This window comes from Cheilinus undulatus, linkage group 15, assembly GCF_018320785.1.
Source record: "Cheilinus undulatus linkage group 15, ASM1832078v1, whole genome shotgun sequence".
Lineage (NCBI taxonomy): Eukaryota > Metazoa > Chordata > Actinopteri > Labriformes > Labridae > Cheilinus > Cheilinus undulatus.
Genome location: NC_054879.1, coordinates 24575901 through 24593983, shown reverse-complemented (window position 1 = coordinate 24593983; position 18083 = coordinate 24575901). Strand labels below are relative to the sequence as shown.

The 18083-nt window shown below is 38.8% G+C and overlaps 1 protein-coding gene across 6 annotated transcripts in view; it reads right to left on the bottom strand.

Moving 5' to 3' along the window:
- Positions 1 to 2377: 2377 nt before the first annotated feature.
- LOC121522478 (diacylglycerol kinase beta) overlaps positions 2378 to 18083 on the bottom strand; it is a 187192-nt gene continuing 171486 nt past the window's right edge. For all 6 annotated transcript variants that reach the window (XM_041806912.1, XM_041806913.1, XM_041806914.1 and 3 more), the window contains 3 exons: positions 8911 to 9031; positions 7815 to 7875; positions 2378 to 5757 (listed from right to left, as the gene is read on the bottom strand). In XM_041806912.1, coding sequence (XP_041662846.1) covers positions 5659 to 5757; positions 7815 to 7875; positions 8911 to 9031 — 281 coding nt within the window. In that variant the 3' untranslated portion in view covers positions 2378 to 5658. The remainder of the gene's footprint in view (positions 5758 to 7814; positions 7876 to 8910; positions 9032 to 18083) is intronic.

Genomic DNA, 18083 nt, shown 5'->3' with positions numbered 1-18083 from the left:
AGCAACCCACTGTTGGTTTATTTTTTTAACGGGTTATGTCGCCTTATCTTATCAGAGCAACAACTTGCTTCAGGAAACAATGCAGGTAAAGATGAACACAACTCCTTTATTTGCTAATAAAGTTCAGCTCAGTGGTTAAACCAGTCCATCAGCATGAGCCTCTGCTGCTAACTGAAGGCCAGGATGAAGCAAAAAAGGCCGAGCCAAATATTGATTGAATTGTCTGTATTTGTTTGGTCTAAATTCTGAGGGGCATCTCTCGGCAGTCTGGGTTTAAAGAAATCCTTTTAGGGCCAGCATACTGTTCAAAATCTTGCACTGGAAACTCAATTTGATGACTCTTTTCCATCTTCTGTTTGCGCCCCGTGGCATGGCGTGAGCACAGAGCAGATCAATTTATTTGTTAAGGCAATTGATTACTTCAAAGGACATGAACAGACATGATTTGTTAGCCAGACAGGCTGTGTGGGCCTTCATGCTGCTGCTTTGATCCAACAATGAATCACAAACGTATCGCTGGATAATAGCAGAAATATCTAGGTGTCCGACTTTCTCTTTCCTTCTTCTTCCTTGCTTTTTTCTGATCATAAACATGCTGCAAAGAGAGAAAAATAAAACCACAACAAATAATAAATATATATCAGATAAATGGAGCAAAGAAAGAAGTCTGAACAGCTGATTCACGCTCTCCTCTTTGTTCACTCTCCTTTTGTTTCAGCAGGCATGCGGTGATGTTAAGTTTCAATTCAGATAAAATATTATAAACAAATATGTACACTTGGTAATATAGCTGTCTAAAACCATTCTTATAATAAATGTAGATTTATTGTAAACATGCACTCTTTAACCGCTGAGCTCTCTTTGCACCCAGGCTCCACCGGAGAAAAAAATAAAAGTAAAAAAGATTAAAATACCTAGATATTTTCAATCTTGTATATTCTAATGTGATAAAGGTCATGCCAGGAATGAAATGTGGCCCTAAACTGATGTTTAATAAAAGAAAAACATGCAGATTGCTGAAAGCAGGCAAAATACAGCCCTAATTCCAAAAAAGTTAGGATGCTGTGTAAAATGATAACAAACACAAAAAACAATGCAATGATTGTCAAATCTCATAAACCCATATTGTACTCACAATAGATGTTGGAACTGAGACATTTTGCCTTTTCATGGAAAACATTACCTCATTTTGAATTTTGCTGCAGAAACACATCCCGAAAAAGTAGGAACAGGGCAACAAAAGGCTGGAAAAGTAAGTGAATTGATGCAAAACAGCTGGAGGAGCATTTTATAACTATTTAGGTTGACTGGCAACAGGTCAGTTGCAGGAGTACGGTATTAAAAACAGGCGTGACGGGCTCAGGAACACTTCCAGAAATCATTGTCTGTCAACACAATAGGCTGTGCCATCCACAAATGACAGTCAAAGCTGTATCATGCAAAGAAGAATCAGATTAATCAAAATTTGACATTCTTTTTGGAAACCATTTACCCCGTGTCCTGAGGACTAAAGAGGGAAGGGAACATCCAGCTTGTTATCCTGGAACAGCTCTAAATTCGGCATCTCTGATGGTATGAGGTTGCATTAGTGCCAATGGCGTCGGCAGCTTACACATCTGGAAAGGCACTATCAATGCTGAAAAAGGGATAAAGGTTTTAGAGCAACATATGCTCCCATCCAGACAACGCCTCTTTCAGGGAAGGCCTTGATTATTTCAGCAAAACAATGCTAAACCACATACCACATCTATCATAACTGCATGGCTTCACAGTAGAAGAGTCCTGGTGCTGAACTGACCTGCCTGCAGTCCAGACCTTTCACCATTTTGGGCATCATAAAACAAAATATCCAGCTGAGGACTGCTGAACAGCTAGAATCCTCCATCAGACAAGAATGGGACAACATTCCTTGCTTAAAACTACACCAACTGGTCTCATCACTTCTCAGATAATTACTAACTATTAAAAGAAGAAGGGATGCTACACAATGAACATGGCCCTGACCCAACCTTCTGAGATGTGTTGCTGCCATCAAATTCAAACTGAGCAAATATTTTTTATGAAATGGTAAAATGTCTCAGTTTCAACATCTGATGTGTTGTTTATGTTCTGTTGTGAATAAAATATAGGTTTTATGAGATTTACAAATTATCACATTTGGTTTTTGTTTACATTTTACACAGCACACCAACCTTTTTGGAATTGGGGTTGTATTATCATTCCTTTCTTTGCATAAAAATGAAAGAAAAAAAGAAAAAAATACACAAGTAAGCTGAGCTCAGACTGTGAGATGCTAACCTTGCATCTCTGAAAGTTGAACCTGTTTATAGAAACTTAGATTTGATATATGAGGAAATGCTGGACATCATTTATCTTCTGTTTGCCTTGAGCCCGGGTACAAGAGTGATGACTCAGGGTTTTTTAAAGGGAACCAGAGTCTAAAGGCGTCAAAGCCGGACCCTAAAGTGGAGCTCAGTGTGAACCATCAGAGCGTCTCAACAGTCTCTCTCTGGTTAGAGTCAGCAGGATTCAAGACAGTTTTCTACAAATGTCCAACTCAGATTTTTAACACTTAGACATTTACATTCTCTTTCAGTCTGACTTTTCTTTAACAGATCAAATATTAGTCCACAGAGAGCTTAGACTGAGATTACTCTAGCTGCCAATTTGTTAAGCATGTGTAATAAAATAATCTCAACTTCAGGTCTTTTCCCCTCCATAACTGAGAATATTTTCTCTAAAGCAAGATCATGAATCTTTTCTCCAAATAAACATCAACAGTGTGATAAGGATATGTTTAATGTGTCTCACCACAGACTTGTAGTAAAGGTTTGTTAGGATCGGGGATGACAGATGGAGAACAGTGGGTCCATCATGTCAGATCAGACCAAATAATCTGGTTAAAAGTATTGCCATGGAATTCTGCAGGAACAGCGATGGATAAGTCCATGGTGTTCTTCAGACTTTCCATGATCACAACTAGTATGCATGCTGTGATTACATTTTTGAGCACACGACTATCAAAAAAAAGACTACTTTTAAAAATGTATACTCCCCATAAGTACATTTGAGCAGTCTAGTATTTTTTTGTTTTATAGTTAAAGCAATCTGAGTTAGACAAAAAGGGAAAACTGTCTCCAGAGAGTGACTGCAGCAGCTCTGCTGGGTGAAGAATACTGATCTGAACCCCTCTAAGCTAAGATATCCACATTAATAACAAAGATATATTAAACCACATTCGCGTGTACAGTATATGTGAGCTACACCTACCTTCCATATATATACATATAATCCTTCTGCACATACTGTATATTATATTTGTAATGTGGGGACAGTAATATGAATAGTGTTTATAAAAACACTGAACTAAGAGCTCTCTGGTCGACAGTTTCTCAGTGATACATCCATTTTTCCATCGTGTGAAAATACAATTCCCCCTGGTTTGTCCGTCTCCTCTATTATCATCACGTCTTCATTTGGCTTGGTCAAACAAACCATGACTGCAGTAAAGCCGCCCAGCAGCAGCGTGCAGCGAGGGCAGGCTCCAGGATTTGCACAGTGACAGCACTCTTGACATTGTGAGTTGATGTTTGACACGGTAATTAGGCATAGGGTTTCACTGGAGTTGAGATAGAGCATCCCTGAAATAGAGGGATAAATTTAGTCCCTCTGTCACTGCTGTGGTAAATAAAACCCTCGGGGGCCTGCTGATTTACCCTTGAGGGGATTTATTTCAATCCTTGACCCAGTAGAAAGATCCGTTGGCATACAGTTCATCAGAGCTGTTGATTCAGTTTTGGTGGTGGCTTTCAGATGAGTACAGGTCAAAAGCGAAGCAAAATTTCATGTTGTTTACTCCCATGAGTTTGAACACTAAGTAATTTGTGTTTCTTTAAAGCAGATTAAAAACAAACTGCAAAAATTCACCCTGCCAGACAAGCAAAAGACCAGTACATGGTTTCTGACTACATAGCTTCACTGGGAGCTGCACAGGGCTGATTTAAATTCAACATCTTATCCAGAGCTGGTTTGGTGAGTTGAGAGCTATGTCTGGCTTGGTGCAAGGATTTCTTGGAAAAGGACCGACTTACAGTCATCTTTTAAGCTGTAGAGTGCTTTTAATTTTGCTTTTACACATTTCACATGCATTGTTGATTTTGTTCCACTAGGGACACTTGGCACTATTTGACAATTCATGGCAATGAAACTGGGTCAAAAAGTGGCAAAATTCATTTAGTCTGAAATGGTCTTTACAGACTCCAGAGGTAATTTTGGCAGCTTTTAGAGATTTAGTCTTAGTTAAAGCATTAGAATAAGTTTTGTTTGATTTGAGGATCCTGTTCAACAAAACATAAAATTATAAGGTGAATTTACTAATCAGAAAACCAACGCTTTGTTTTCATTCCTAAAGTTCTCATACTGAGGGAGAAATACACTTAAAAGAGCCCTTACCATTTACGCTGGAAGCAGTCCTAGAATATGCATGTATGCTGGAAGTGATGCTAAGCTGAGTAAATAAAATTTGTATGTGATGGCTTAACCCTCTCAGCCAAGGACTGGCACAAGCACAGCAACCTGTACACAAATTTCCTGCACAAATTCAACTGGTGCAAATCAGCAAAAAAACTAAATTTGAAGCTATTTACATCTTGTATTGACTTGATTTTATGCAGCATGAAAAATTTGCTCTGCTTTTGATCTGAACAGTGCGCATTGTACACAAACCTAGGCCCACCGACACCTTGAGAGTCCGTTAAACTTAGACAAAGAACAACAAATGTCTCTAATCTCATCTTTAAAGCCAGAATCTTGTCATTCCAACTGCTCATCTTGATAGACGCTTCCTCTTCCTGCTGCTCCAGTCTGCACAGGGTCTGTTTTTGTAGGCCAGTGATGCTAAGGGGCTAAACTCTCTGCATGTTTCCAGGCCACTGTTACGCCCCACTGCCGTCAACCCACAAACAAAATAACTCAATAATGGATGAGGCTCTTTCCTCTCCTCTGGTTCTGGGCTGTACCGTGCTGTTGGTCTGTGGGGAGGCCCGCAGCGAGTGCTCTTACAAGCATGGACTGATGCATTATTTATACAGGTGTTTTAAACCGAGAGGTGGATCTTACTTTATCTACTCGCCATTCTCTTGTAAACAGCAGCGATGACTGCCACACCACTCTTCCCCCTTCCACTGTAGTGTGTTGGAGATTCTTCCTCATTTTTCATTCAACCTACTTGTGTAACTCCCCCATTTTTCTCTCACTATGACTTCCTCTACTTTATTGAGGGAATCCCAGCAGTTGTAGCTGGATTTAGCGGGCAGTGCGGTACTGGCATATGGCTGAGTTTTTCGGGCAGGGTGTGCCTTGGATGAAGAGACTAGGCTGCTGCAAGTGGCTAAGCCTGAAGTTTGGAGATGAGACTAGAAGGGTACACAGACTGGTCTAGATTTGGAGTCGATTCATTTCAGGTGCCTTCCTTTGGGAATAAATCATCTGTTGGCATCCTGATTGAAGGAATGTTCCACTTGTTATCCCATTTTTAAACTTGCCACTTTCAGTCTTTAACATATGTCGTCCAATCGAGCTGCCTATACAGTCAGTGGCATTTATGTGTGCGTAAATATGAACTGTCCATGTGTGATTTGGTGTTTGCATGCACAAGTCCTAGTCACGGCTCCGGTTGCGTCTCTTGAAGAAAAAGAATGGCGTCTTCTGAGGTGGGCCCAGCAAAATTGGAACCTGGTTCTTGTGAGTGATCCTGACCTATAAAAGTTAAAGAAAGACATGAAAAACTTTAAACATGGGCCTTCTCTGCAAGTTTTCTACATGTTTACAAGTCGTCACTCATTGCTTCCCGGTTCTTTACAACAGAATGTTATAAAATCACTCTCTGGGTCCTTGAAAGTAACCCACAAAACTCAAGCAAAAGCTTTCCGTTTTATGAATGAAGGCCTCTGAAAAATTGGTGAAAGTGCAGCGAGGCTGAACTGTTGATTTCCTCTCTTCTGAAGGATTCGCTCCTTTCATAATCTTTGATGGCATTACAATGACTGTTTTGAACGTTAAGGCTGTTGGTGTGCAGAGGTGGGAGAAGAATAAAAGCAGGGAAATGAGCAAGGTTAGAGAAAAAGTAGGTAAACATGAATCATAGTCAAACATACGGCTCACATAATCAGTGGTCAAAGACACGGATGTCCACCGAAAAACCAGGGGAAGTTTTGAAGATGCTAATCAATAAAAACCATTATCTCCATTAGAATGAAGAATCTGTGAACAAGGATGCTGCTTTTTAACTGTTCTGGTTTATTTCAGCAATCCAGGTTGCAGGGCTGCTCCATTATGGCAAAAAATTATAATCAAGATTATTTTGATTGATTCTGAGACCACAACTACAACATTTAGCGCAATAAAGCCACCATAGAACCACACTTCATCTTCTCTGCATTTAACCTGAAAAACCTGGATGCCATATGTTTTTTCCAAGGGCTAGAGAAATATATCAAACAGCGTGGACAGCTAGTATGCAATGCAACACAATGTAGTACACTTGCACATACAATTCCCCCAAAAATTGAGCACTGTGTATAACCTAAAAACTGGTGTTTTTTTCTGATCCAGTCATATTATTGAACGATCAAAATTAATGACATTTCTCCTCTGTGCATCCAAAGTATGTTAGTTATGCCAGTGGTGTATTTTGAATCAATTTAAATATTGGTAGAGCACTTATGAGTATTTTACAGTTACAACACCAATTCCAAAAAAGTAGGAGCGCTGTGTATAATGTAAAAAACAGAATGCAAAAATTTGCAAATCTCGTAAACCCACATTTTATTCAGAATAGAAAACTGACTACATATCAGATGTTGAAACCGGGACATTTTATCATTTCATGAGAAATATGAGCTCAATTTGAATTTGATAGCAGCAACACATCTCAAACTAGAATGGCCGTCTGAGGCGGCAGACCCACGCCTAAGCAGCGCCACCGAGGAACTTCCCATTGATTATTATGGTTGATTATTAAGACAATGCTAAACCACATCCATCACAACAGCATGGCTTCACAGGAGAAGAGTCCTGGTCCTGAACTGGCCTGTCTTTCACCAATAGGAAACATTTGGAGCATCAGAACAGGAAAAATCCAGCAAAGAAGACCCAGGACTGTTCAGGAGGTAGTATCCCACATCAAACAAGAAAGGGAAAACACTCCTTTCCTAAAACTCCAGCAACTGGTCTCCTCACTACCCAGATGTTTACAGACTGTTGTTAAAAGAAGAGAGGATGCTACACAATGGTGAATATGGCCTGTCCCTACTGTTTTGAGATGTGTTGCTATCATGAAACTCAAAGCAAATAATTTTCATGAAATGGTAAAATGTCTCAGTTTCAACATCTGATCTGTTGTTTATGTTCATTGTGAATAAATTATGGGTTTATGAGATTTGAAAATCATTGCATTCTGCTTTTGTTTACATTTAACACAGTGTCCTAACTTTTTGGAACTGGGGTTGTATATCCAGTAAAATACATATTAGCTGGTGAGCTGATATTTTAATGGGTGAAAAGATTTTATGTTACATTATTGCCCATTTTAACATGCATTGAACTGTTACTGTCAGTCGATTGCTGTGCCTTTAGTTCATCATGGCCATGTTCTGGCCTTGACTGAGATTAAATCAGTATTCTTTACTACATTAAACAGAAATTTCAACAGAAATGCTCATACTGTATGTGCCATGAATGCTGTAGGCTCCATGACAACTAAACATTAACTAAAACTCTCTCAGACTAGGCAGTGATTCACATTTAACTCTCACCGTGCAGGGGGGCTGCATCCAGGGCTCGCCATCGATCTGCATGGGCAGCCGCCGGGACGTCCTGTGAGGGCAGAGAGGAGGGACGAGTGAGAGAGGGTGGGGGGAGGGAAGAGTGAGAGAGAGGGAGGGTAGGGTGGGGTTGGAGGTTGTGAAGGTCAGATCACACACACCTCAGAGGCACGAGAGGCCTGTTCACACCGTCCAGGGCCCGGGTCAAACACTGCACCCTTTGTTCCCATGAGACCCATTCCCAGACAGGCCCCCACTCTTTAAACTCACAGACCCACTGTAACTACACACATTATACACACACTCAGAGTTGGTTTAAGACTGTCATGCATGCCTCTGTGGTTAGAGAAACACAGTATGGGAAAATGAGTGGCATGAATGCTCTTTTAATTCTGGTCGTGGAAAATATTCGAGGCAGAACAAGTGAGAGAAGAGATTGATAAAGTCGCTTCTGTTAAGAGCTAGTGTCTCACTGTAGAGCTATTTAATGGGCTTTAAGAGCTACATCTGTTTAAAAAACCACCTTCACTGAAGAGGATATGGAACAAAAAGAGGCCATGATGTACTTTAATTTTACTGCATTTCATTGACTCCAGGAACAATATCAAATCTGCTGATTGAGGGATTGTTGCTGATTTTAGTTGAATTTACATGGGAACATTCATTTTACAGGCCCGTTATTAGTTTGACTGATTTATCATATCACATTATCATATCATATCTTACTGTATGATATTCTGACAATTCTATGAAAACCAGGTATGAAAAAACCTGGTATGAAAACAGCAAAACCAGATCCAAGTCTTCAAAGTCTTTCTAAGTGAACTCGACAGAAGGATTCTTTCATTCTCTCTGTGATTGTGGGTCAGTCGTCAGCTCATTTAGTAAAACATGAAGTACAAATGAATAACTCATGAGAAACAAGCATGTTATTGTTTGGATACAGTGGGGGATTTTAACCTTCAAAAACACAGAGACACTCCAAAGGAATACATTTTTGATCAGATGTGTACAGAGTGGATATAAAGCTTCCAGATGGGTGACCAGGAGGAATAGGGAAAGATTCAGGCTAGATGGAGGTTCTAACCTGATGGTGACGTTTGCACACTGAGCCAGTCTGCGTCCGGCACTCTTCAGCCCGGTGTAGATCTGACCCATCTCTATCGCTCCTTCTAGGCCGACCACCTCCAACAGCTGGTCACTGAGGTCTGCATGGAGAGAGTGACAGAACACAGAGAGAAGTTATGAGACCAACTCTGCTTGACCAAACTCAGAAATAGATGTTAGAGACGAGGTCAGCCTTTGAACTGAACAGCACTTCTACACATCCTTTTTGCAAGGTTTGATCTTCTTTACCAAGCAGTTTTTTTCCTTTTAACACCTACTTCTATCATGTTTACAGCAAAATACAGCAGCACGAACACCTTTAGGAGCAGTCTGTCTGAAAACATGAACTCCAGTCCACCCAGCACTCATTGCAACACCAGCCTTTACTAAAAGACTGACTTTGCCCACTCTATGATGCATGATTGTCAAATATAGGAACTGATAATTAAGCATACCAATGCCTTGACGCCTGCATAGCTGTTCTCAAGGATATTCTTTTGTTTAATTTTTCATTATACAAAGAGGCATTCCTCAGTACCCTCTGTTTTTAATATCTCATTCAGTTCAAAGTCACCAGTTAACTGAGTCATGTTTTATAATGATGTATGATAGCTTAGCCATTAGCTCATTCAGTACTTCTGCTACAGTGAGAAATTGATATGGAAATGCTGTTTTACCCTTCATACAATGATTTTGCAGGCATAACATCTGCAAATTTCCCGTAGTCTGTGTCTACAGTGCTGTGTGCACACTGTGGTTTGCCCACATGATGGTGCAAGCCCTCGCCCACTGGATGCATTTTTGTAGAAATACTCACTGGAGTTCAAGTGGGAATCTCAAAATTCCACAATAACGGCAAGTTCAACGTGAGAGTAACAAGTGGACAACTGATTGCCTTTACCTTTCTGAGGTTACTTTGCTGTTGTAAAAGGTTAAAATGGTTCACCCATGAATTATTTCTCTGTCCACCTCTACCTTCTCCTTGTTCATGCCCATTCATCACCCATTGGATACCCTACCTGCCAGTCAAAACCCCAGAGAACAAATCACAAACAACCTTCTCAACAGTTGACCCATCCCCCTCCCCTCTGTGCAGCTCACCTGTTCTTAATCAACCTCTCATTCTTCTTCTTCTTCTTCTTCTTCTTCTTCTTCTTCTCCTCCTTCTTCTTCTTCTTCCTTTCTTCTTCTTCTTCTTCTTCTTCTCCTTCTTCTTCTTCTCTAGGTTAATGGTGGTTCGCAACCAACTTGAATAGGTGCATATTGCCACCGACTGTACATGAGTGTGCAACTTACGGGTGACAGTTACTTCAGGTTACATTCTTAATTCTTACAAAGTAATAATGGAGGATTATGACAGTTATAATTCCCGTTCTAATCCTGTGTCTTTTAGGTAGACTAGAGGAGCCTTATAACAGCCTCTCATTTTATCACTTCTTCCTAAAATTCTGTTCAGACTCCAAGGTTGTTCTAAATCCTGTTTTTTAATGCATTTCTTTCTGTTTTATGTTTTCTATACTTTAAGACAATATGTTCAATGTTTCCACTTATTTCACAAACATCACATTTTTCTGATACACACTTTCCCATTAAATAAAAAGTTGATTTTAAACCTGTGTGCCCTAATCTAAGTCTAGAAATGATTACTTCTTCTCATCTGCATTTTCCTTTGTCATCTTTTATGTTAACGGATCTTTGGATATTATAGTAGTGTCTTTCTTTAGTACCTTCATTCCATCAACCTCTCATTGATCTCCACTTCACACACCAACTGAGTCTGAGTGCAGCAGCAGCAAAATCACAGCAGAAAACCTCACTCAACCTTCCTCCACATCAAACTAACTTTGGAAAAAGCAGAAAGTGAAAATAAAAGGAAACTGGAAACTGGATTTTGGAAACACATCACTTACCCTTGGACCTGATAAGTTAAAAGCACTGTAACAATTCAAACAGTTGTGCTAATACTAGCAAACTTCTCCATAACTCAACCTCAATATCAATTCAATGCCCTACAAAACTGTGGATACTCCTGTGTGGCATGATGCAGATAAACTGAGTGAGAAACTGCTGGAGAACAGTGAGCAACATCTTACAACTTTGATGAAAAGGAGAATGAACCTCTGACTGAAAACTTCATGTTCATTAATCGCAAGGTTTTTTTTTTAAAAGGTCAGGCTGGAAACATCTGGATGGCGAGCTAAAAGACAAAGACGACTTCTAAAGGCTTCCCATTCCGCACTAGGCCTCAAGCCTCAAGCCTTAGCTCCCTTTTCCTGATGTGGTAGGACATACGGCCAAACCCTTAGCCCTTTTTCATTAGTTGAAAAAAAAAAAACCCTTTGAATGGACTCTATAGGCATTTATTTCTTTATTGTCAAACATAGAAGAGCTTTATTTGATTTAAGATTTCTTTTTATTGAAACAATTTGAAAAGTGAATTAATGTACCCTTGGTTATTCATTCATATGCCTTAAAGAATTGTGATATTTGGTTACATTGAAATTTAAAAGAGAAAAAAAATATTTATAGTTTGTAAAGTTTGTTTTATTTTAGTGCCTGGTTTTTCCTTGATTGTATATCATGTTTTTTGTTGAACTATTATAATTTTCAATACAGTTGGCATAAATGTAACTGTCTCTGTCTATTAATTTTCACCCAGCTCCAGAGCCGAACCACTAGCCCTCACTCTAACCTTGCGATATATGTTTAAGAAAAAAAATCCCACAATTATTCCTAAATATTTCATAAGTGTTTAACTTTTCATTTGGATATTATTCTGTTTGGGTTGACTGATATTGGTTTATTTAGGCCAGATATTGATTATTAGTAATGTATGAGACTGAAAAATGGAACTGATTTGCATTTAGTACGATTTACAAAATGTACTTAATGTGGCAAAAGTAAAATAGAATGATATGAAAAAGGAAAATAAAAAATCTAGCCCAAAGTCTATCAGCATGAGAAATGACACACTACACAGTTGCAGCAGGAAAACAGGAAGTGATTCCATATGCTTACTGTGTCAGTGGTGATTGGCTGGTACACATGTGACACCTAGCCAATCAGACTGTGATGCAGGACATGTGGTGAGTCTTTAGAGAGGGGATGTCAAACTCAATCACAGCAGGTCTAACCTGCCTAATGGGGTCAACATTTAACCATAATCTGCTAACCTTAGTTTCACCAGTAATGACTTCTCGGGGCAAAAAAAAGTAGCATTTATGATAAATGATCTTGAGATTTTAAATATAGACAAAATGATGCGTTTAAAGACTCAAAATCTGAGATAAAAAGTCAAACTTGTGTCAACAGGTCAAAATCCGAAAGTCAAAATTATGTTTTACAAAGGTCAAAGTATGAGTTTAACTTTTAAATTGAGTCTAGAATGTCAAAATATGGGATTAAAAGTAGAAGGTAGGTGTTGAAAAGGTCAAAACATGAGATAAAATTCAAAATCATAAGTTTAAAAGTCAAAATATGACTTAAAATTTAAAACTGTGAATCTAAAATGACAAAATACGAGAAAAAAATGTCAAAATTATGAATTGAAAAGGAAAAAATATGAAATAAAAAGTCAATAATATGTTTAAGTTGTAATTGTGAGATGCAACATTGCATCTGGTGGGCCATTCATAATTGAAATAATCTTGTGGGCCATGCATAACTGTATCATGGGCCAGATTTGGCACCTGGGCCTTGAGTTTGACACCCCTGCTTTGGAGTGAAAATAAAGCCAGAGGGGAAGGCACACATTACACTGGAGCCAAAGTAGTACACTTTTTGATTAAACAATCTTATCTGTTATTGGTAAAATAAAGCAAGAGCAGATCAATAATTGACAAAATGCCAAATATCAGCTTTAATAATTGGCCCGGCTAATAGTCGTTTGACCCCTATTATTCTGTGATTTTTTTTTGCTTCTATGATGAGTACATAAGTAAAAAGGTTTATGCTTTCTAGAAAGGAAGTGAGGTGACAAATAAAATCTGTGGTTTTCAACCTTTAAATGAGCTTTTCATTGTACATAGTGCTGTATTACCTCTGTGACCCTCTGACCTATGACCTCTGCTGTGTGCCACAGAATGAGGCTTAGTGCTGATATACTAGTAGTGACGACATGTATGATCAGGAGTCTTTGCAATGTGTTGCATTCTGAAATTGACTGAATGCTAGTGTAAATGGGTCCTTGATCCAGTTTGGGTTGAATGACATGTTTTGGCAGCAGCCTCCTCTGAAAATGGACTCGGCAGCCATCTCGAGTGGCGAAGAGCGGAGTGGTGCTGCGGGCCACACTGAGATGGACAGGAGCCCATGCTGAGGAACTGCAAAAAACTGACCAGAAAGGGAGTGATTTGCCCTGGAGTGTGATTTGTGTGTGGCTTGCTGTGCAGATGGAGTATGTGGAATTTTAGGATCACACTTAGAATTCAGGCTTTGTAAACTTTTTCATGTACAAAATGTGCATCACAAAGATAACAGTGTGGATTTTGTGAACAAGATTATTTATTTAAGGCTTGGATTCAGTGAGTAACATGTCCTTTTTGCCTTCCAGGTAGGGGCAGGACTGGGTGGGACTGTCTGTCACATGCAAAAGGTCTATACACTTCAGGTAAGAAAATTAAAGATAACTAAAATGAATAAAATGAGTGAATGAGAGCAGTCAGGGAAAGCTAGACTCTAAATTGAGTCAAATCTCCTCATCTGTTACCTATTCTCCTACAGGTCAGCGTGCCTGGCTCTGAGGGTTGATAAACTTGACTCAGGCAGTGTGGTGCCAGCCAAACACCTCAACATCCTCTTCTTCATGCATGCAAAAAGCACTGGGCTTTCCCTCTAATAGCCTTTCAGTCTTCATGCAGTGATGAATCACGGACTTCTTAAAATGTCAAAGACAGACTGAGAGAGTGACTCCTCCATTAAATCTGCCACTCTCCAAATCCTAAATGCTTTCTTCTGATTACATGTTCCTAACGTTAATGCCTGCCTGACAAAAAGGCCAAAAAGAATAAAAGTGAAAAGAGTCTCGATAAATATAAAGGCATGACTTGATTTAATGGCTCCTGCAGAGTTTGCTTCAGTGCAGCAGGAGAAAAGGTTTGTGAGAGGCACCCAGGGGAACAAGTCCAACCATTCTCCCCCTGAGGGTCTGAATCCTCCATCAACCCTGAGACAAGCTATGACGGGCAACGCTGCATGTTGTGACTGGAACCGGGGGCTGCAGGTCTGACTGTCTGTCTGTTACAGTGTAAACAAGGTGAATAATTTCCAAACTCTCTCAGACCTCGCTCATCCGGTTGGCTTTGTTTCAGACTGAAAACAGGAAGTGGTTTTGTGTTTTTGCTTTGCTCAGGAGAGGAGAATTGTTACGCAAAAAGTCTGATGCAACACATGGATGGAGTTGACAGGTCATGCATATTAGGGACAATTTAAGAAGAAAGGCATGTAAACACTGTGACATAAGCACCACCACAGTTAGGATCTACCTTTTAAATCAGGGTAATATACAATTTTCCCAACTCTGTAGTTTTTGTTTTGATAGTCTTTTTACTTTTCCATGGATCTTTTAGAATAAATAAATATGAATTTATTTACGAATATGAATATATGAAATCTTAAAAATGTACACAGTTACTTCCATGGCAGTAATAAAAATATTAATTTGTAAATGTTTAAGGATCAATTATTGGGCTTTCTACGTAGTTGGTAAGACAGTGGAAAGAGTAAAATATGAGAACGGAGGAAAAGCAGTATCTTCAGCTCTGACAATGGTGCAGCATGTAGGCCTTTATTGTGCTAAATCAGCTGAAAATATTTTCCTATATTAGCTGTAAATATCTGCCTGTATCAACCGAAAACATTGTCCTGTCATTTGTAAAGTAAATATCAGCCTAAATCATCTGTAAACATTGGCCTATATCAGCTGTAAATATCAGTCTGTATCAAATTTAAATATAAGCCTATGTGAACTGTAAACATTGGTCTATATCAGCAGGAACTATCTGCCTATATCAACTAAAAACATTGTCCAATGTCATCTGTAAATATCGGCCTGTATCAGCTGTGAATACTGGCCTGTATCAGCTGTAAATATTGGCCTGTATCAGCTGTGAATAGGGTACCCATCAGGACCTACTTTTTGACAAACAATGCATTATAGCACAAAATAAAAGCCTATGAGCACAAATTGATGAATGTCACAAATAAAAAAAACATAAAGTTAAAATTGAAGAATGCAGAAACTGACAACCTGTGGTAATCTGCCATTTATGTTGGTTCTAGTGTACAAAATAACACATGTAAGTCTGCGTTTGTGACATTTAAAAACCTGCTGTCATTTGGTTTTAAGTTTAAAAGAAGATGAAGGTTTCTATGTGAATAGATTTGCTTCTGCTGCTGAGTCACTGGTACTTTTTAATATTTGATTTGACAATTCAAAAGAAAATGTCAGAGCTGAGTAAGAGGCAAACATTTTACCATCACTCAAGGACTGTACAGGAATTTAGTCGTCCCTCTGAAGAATTAAAGGCTCTATGCCGATGCGTTAGTCCAGGTGAGACAGAAAATAATGAAATAAACCGCTAATTCTCATTATTTGTAATGTGAAAATGTGCACATTAGTCTGAAAAAAGTGAAGAAAACTTTTCTTTTAAAGTTATAGCCTGGTATTGGTTTGGTGATGCAACTGTTTCATATTTTCAGAGAAAGATTTCATCAACAGGAGTCTGCAGAGCTCTTTCATATTCTGTTTGGAAATTTGTTGGATTAAAAGTCTTTGATTTTTAAACATCTTCTCTTCTGGTGCATCATAAATATAAAAACAGACATTTTACAAGATAAAGCAGTTTTAGCAGCTCTGTAGGAGAGTGTGGAGGGGTTTAATGCTATGTGTCATTAAGATGCACATGTCCGAACATTTTGCACACTTTCACAGCTACATTTTTGAAATTAAGAAGGTATTTCATACTGAAGGAGCCACAAAACCAGGAAGTACAAGCACAGTAGATGTGAGAACAGTAATTACAGATATTAAAGTTTGATTATGTCTTGTTAAGCTACTGAGTTGTTTGTTTTCATCCATCAGCTATGGAGCACAGTAATCCTACTTTAAAGTAATGTTTCTCAAATTTCAAAAAGTTTAAGCTGATTTTTTTTCAAACCCAAATTCTGGAAAAGTTGGGACATTTAAAAAAAAAAAGAATACAGAGATTTGCAAATACTTTTTTAACCTTTATTTAACTGCATACGCCACAAAGGCAATACATCTAATGCTAAACTGTTTTGGGGGAAATACACACATTTTGAATTTGATTCCTGCATCACCTTCCAAAATAGTTGAGACAGGGGCAAGAAAAGCTGGGGAAACATTCTAATTGGTGACAGGTTATAGTATCATGATAGGGTATAAAAAGGAGCACACTTTAAAGGCTCAGTTGTTCAAAATGAAGCTTTACCACTGTGAGAAAGATTGTGTGGACACAAAGACAAAGTTTGTCAAAGTGAAACTGCAATGAATGTAGAGGTTCCACCCTCTACAGTCCAGGATATCAAAAGTTTCAGAAAGTGGGAAAAGAGGGGTGCGTTTGTGGACTTTAAGCATGTGTCTTAAGGTTATCTCAGAAGGATAACCACTAAAATCAGGAGTGAATAACTGGAAAAGGGGCAAAATCTAAAGCGAATAACAGTGATAACAATGACAATCAACAGCATCACAGACAAACTCTAACACTGGGGTAACAGGCAAACCTGCTAAATGCTTAAGCAACCTTTCAAACCCATGAGAAAACACAAGGAGCTGCTCTCCCTGCCTCTGAAGGTAAGGTAATGAGTCAGCATTGAGTGCTGCAACCCTAGAGTTTATAAAAGCTTGTCACACCTGGACACAATCAGTGGCAATCAGCCACACACACCTGGCACTGCACTGATTGATTCCCACACAGTGAGTGACCAGTGTGATCTCCCTCACACAGAATATCTGAGGTCTTGTCCACATGTAGACAGGTATTTTCTAAAACAAATGTTTTTCTGCGAACAGCATTTAAGATAAATAATGTACTTTTCTGAACATTCCTTCCATGGTGAGGATTTTTAGAAACTCTGTTTACCACATTTTCGCGTAGACAGGGAAACAGTGCACCCCCTTCTCCTCTGTTTGACATCACTAGTGTGTGGTGAATACCTTTGTTTTCATAGTGAAGACTGACATAGCCAAACTTGCCACAGAACAGATATGCTGACACAGACACAGTTTCTCAAGGTGATGAACAGAGATGCCTGAATGAACTATGGGGTTTGCTGCTGCTTCATGTAACACCAGAGATTTTCACACGTCAAGAACATTATTTATGTATGCCTGTGAGTAAACTGCTTCACCCACACAATAGAGGACAAACTAGTGTTAGCATGGTGTGATATTTACAGTGGTGACTTTTTACATCTTCGTGTAGATGAAGATGGATTATTTTTTAATACAGATGAGGAAAAAACTCCTGTTTTAAAAAAATAACCGCCTTCACATTTGATTAATTAAAAAAAACAAAGGGTTTTCTGTGCATTTGGACCTTCTGTACATATGCAAACAGTGTTTCAGATCACTGTAGCACCTGTATGAAAACTCCTTCCAGGGTGAAGATTTTTAGAGACTCTGTTTACCACACTTCTATGCAGATAAGGAATGAGAATCTGGAGAAATCTCTGCATGTATAGGATAAGGCTGAAAGCCAGTGACCTTCAGCCCCTCAGGTGGCAATGTGTATTACAACATGGGCTCAGGAACACTTCAGAAAATCACTGTCAGTTAACTCAGTGAGTCACTGCATCTACACATGTCAGTTAAGACTCAACTATGGAAAGTGACAGACATAAATAAACAACATAAGCCCCGCCCACTTCTCTAGGCCTGAGCTCACCAGAGAAAGACTGACCTAAAGTATGTTGTGGTCTGATGAGTCCACATTTCAAATTCTTAATGGAAATCTGCACTCCTTGCAACCATACAATTAACTAACACAGACTTACATTATTTAAGAAAATTAGAACATTTTAATGTCTTATTAGAGCTTGTACACATTTCATTTTAAAATTGATACAATATTTTTTCAGTTTTTATTTTTATATTTAATATTTATATTTATAGTATTATTTGAAAAAAAGCAT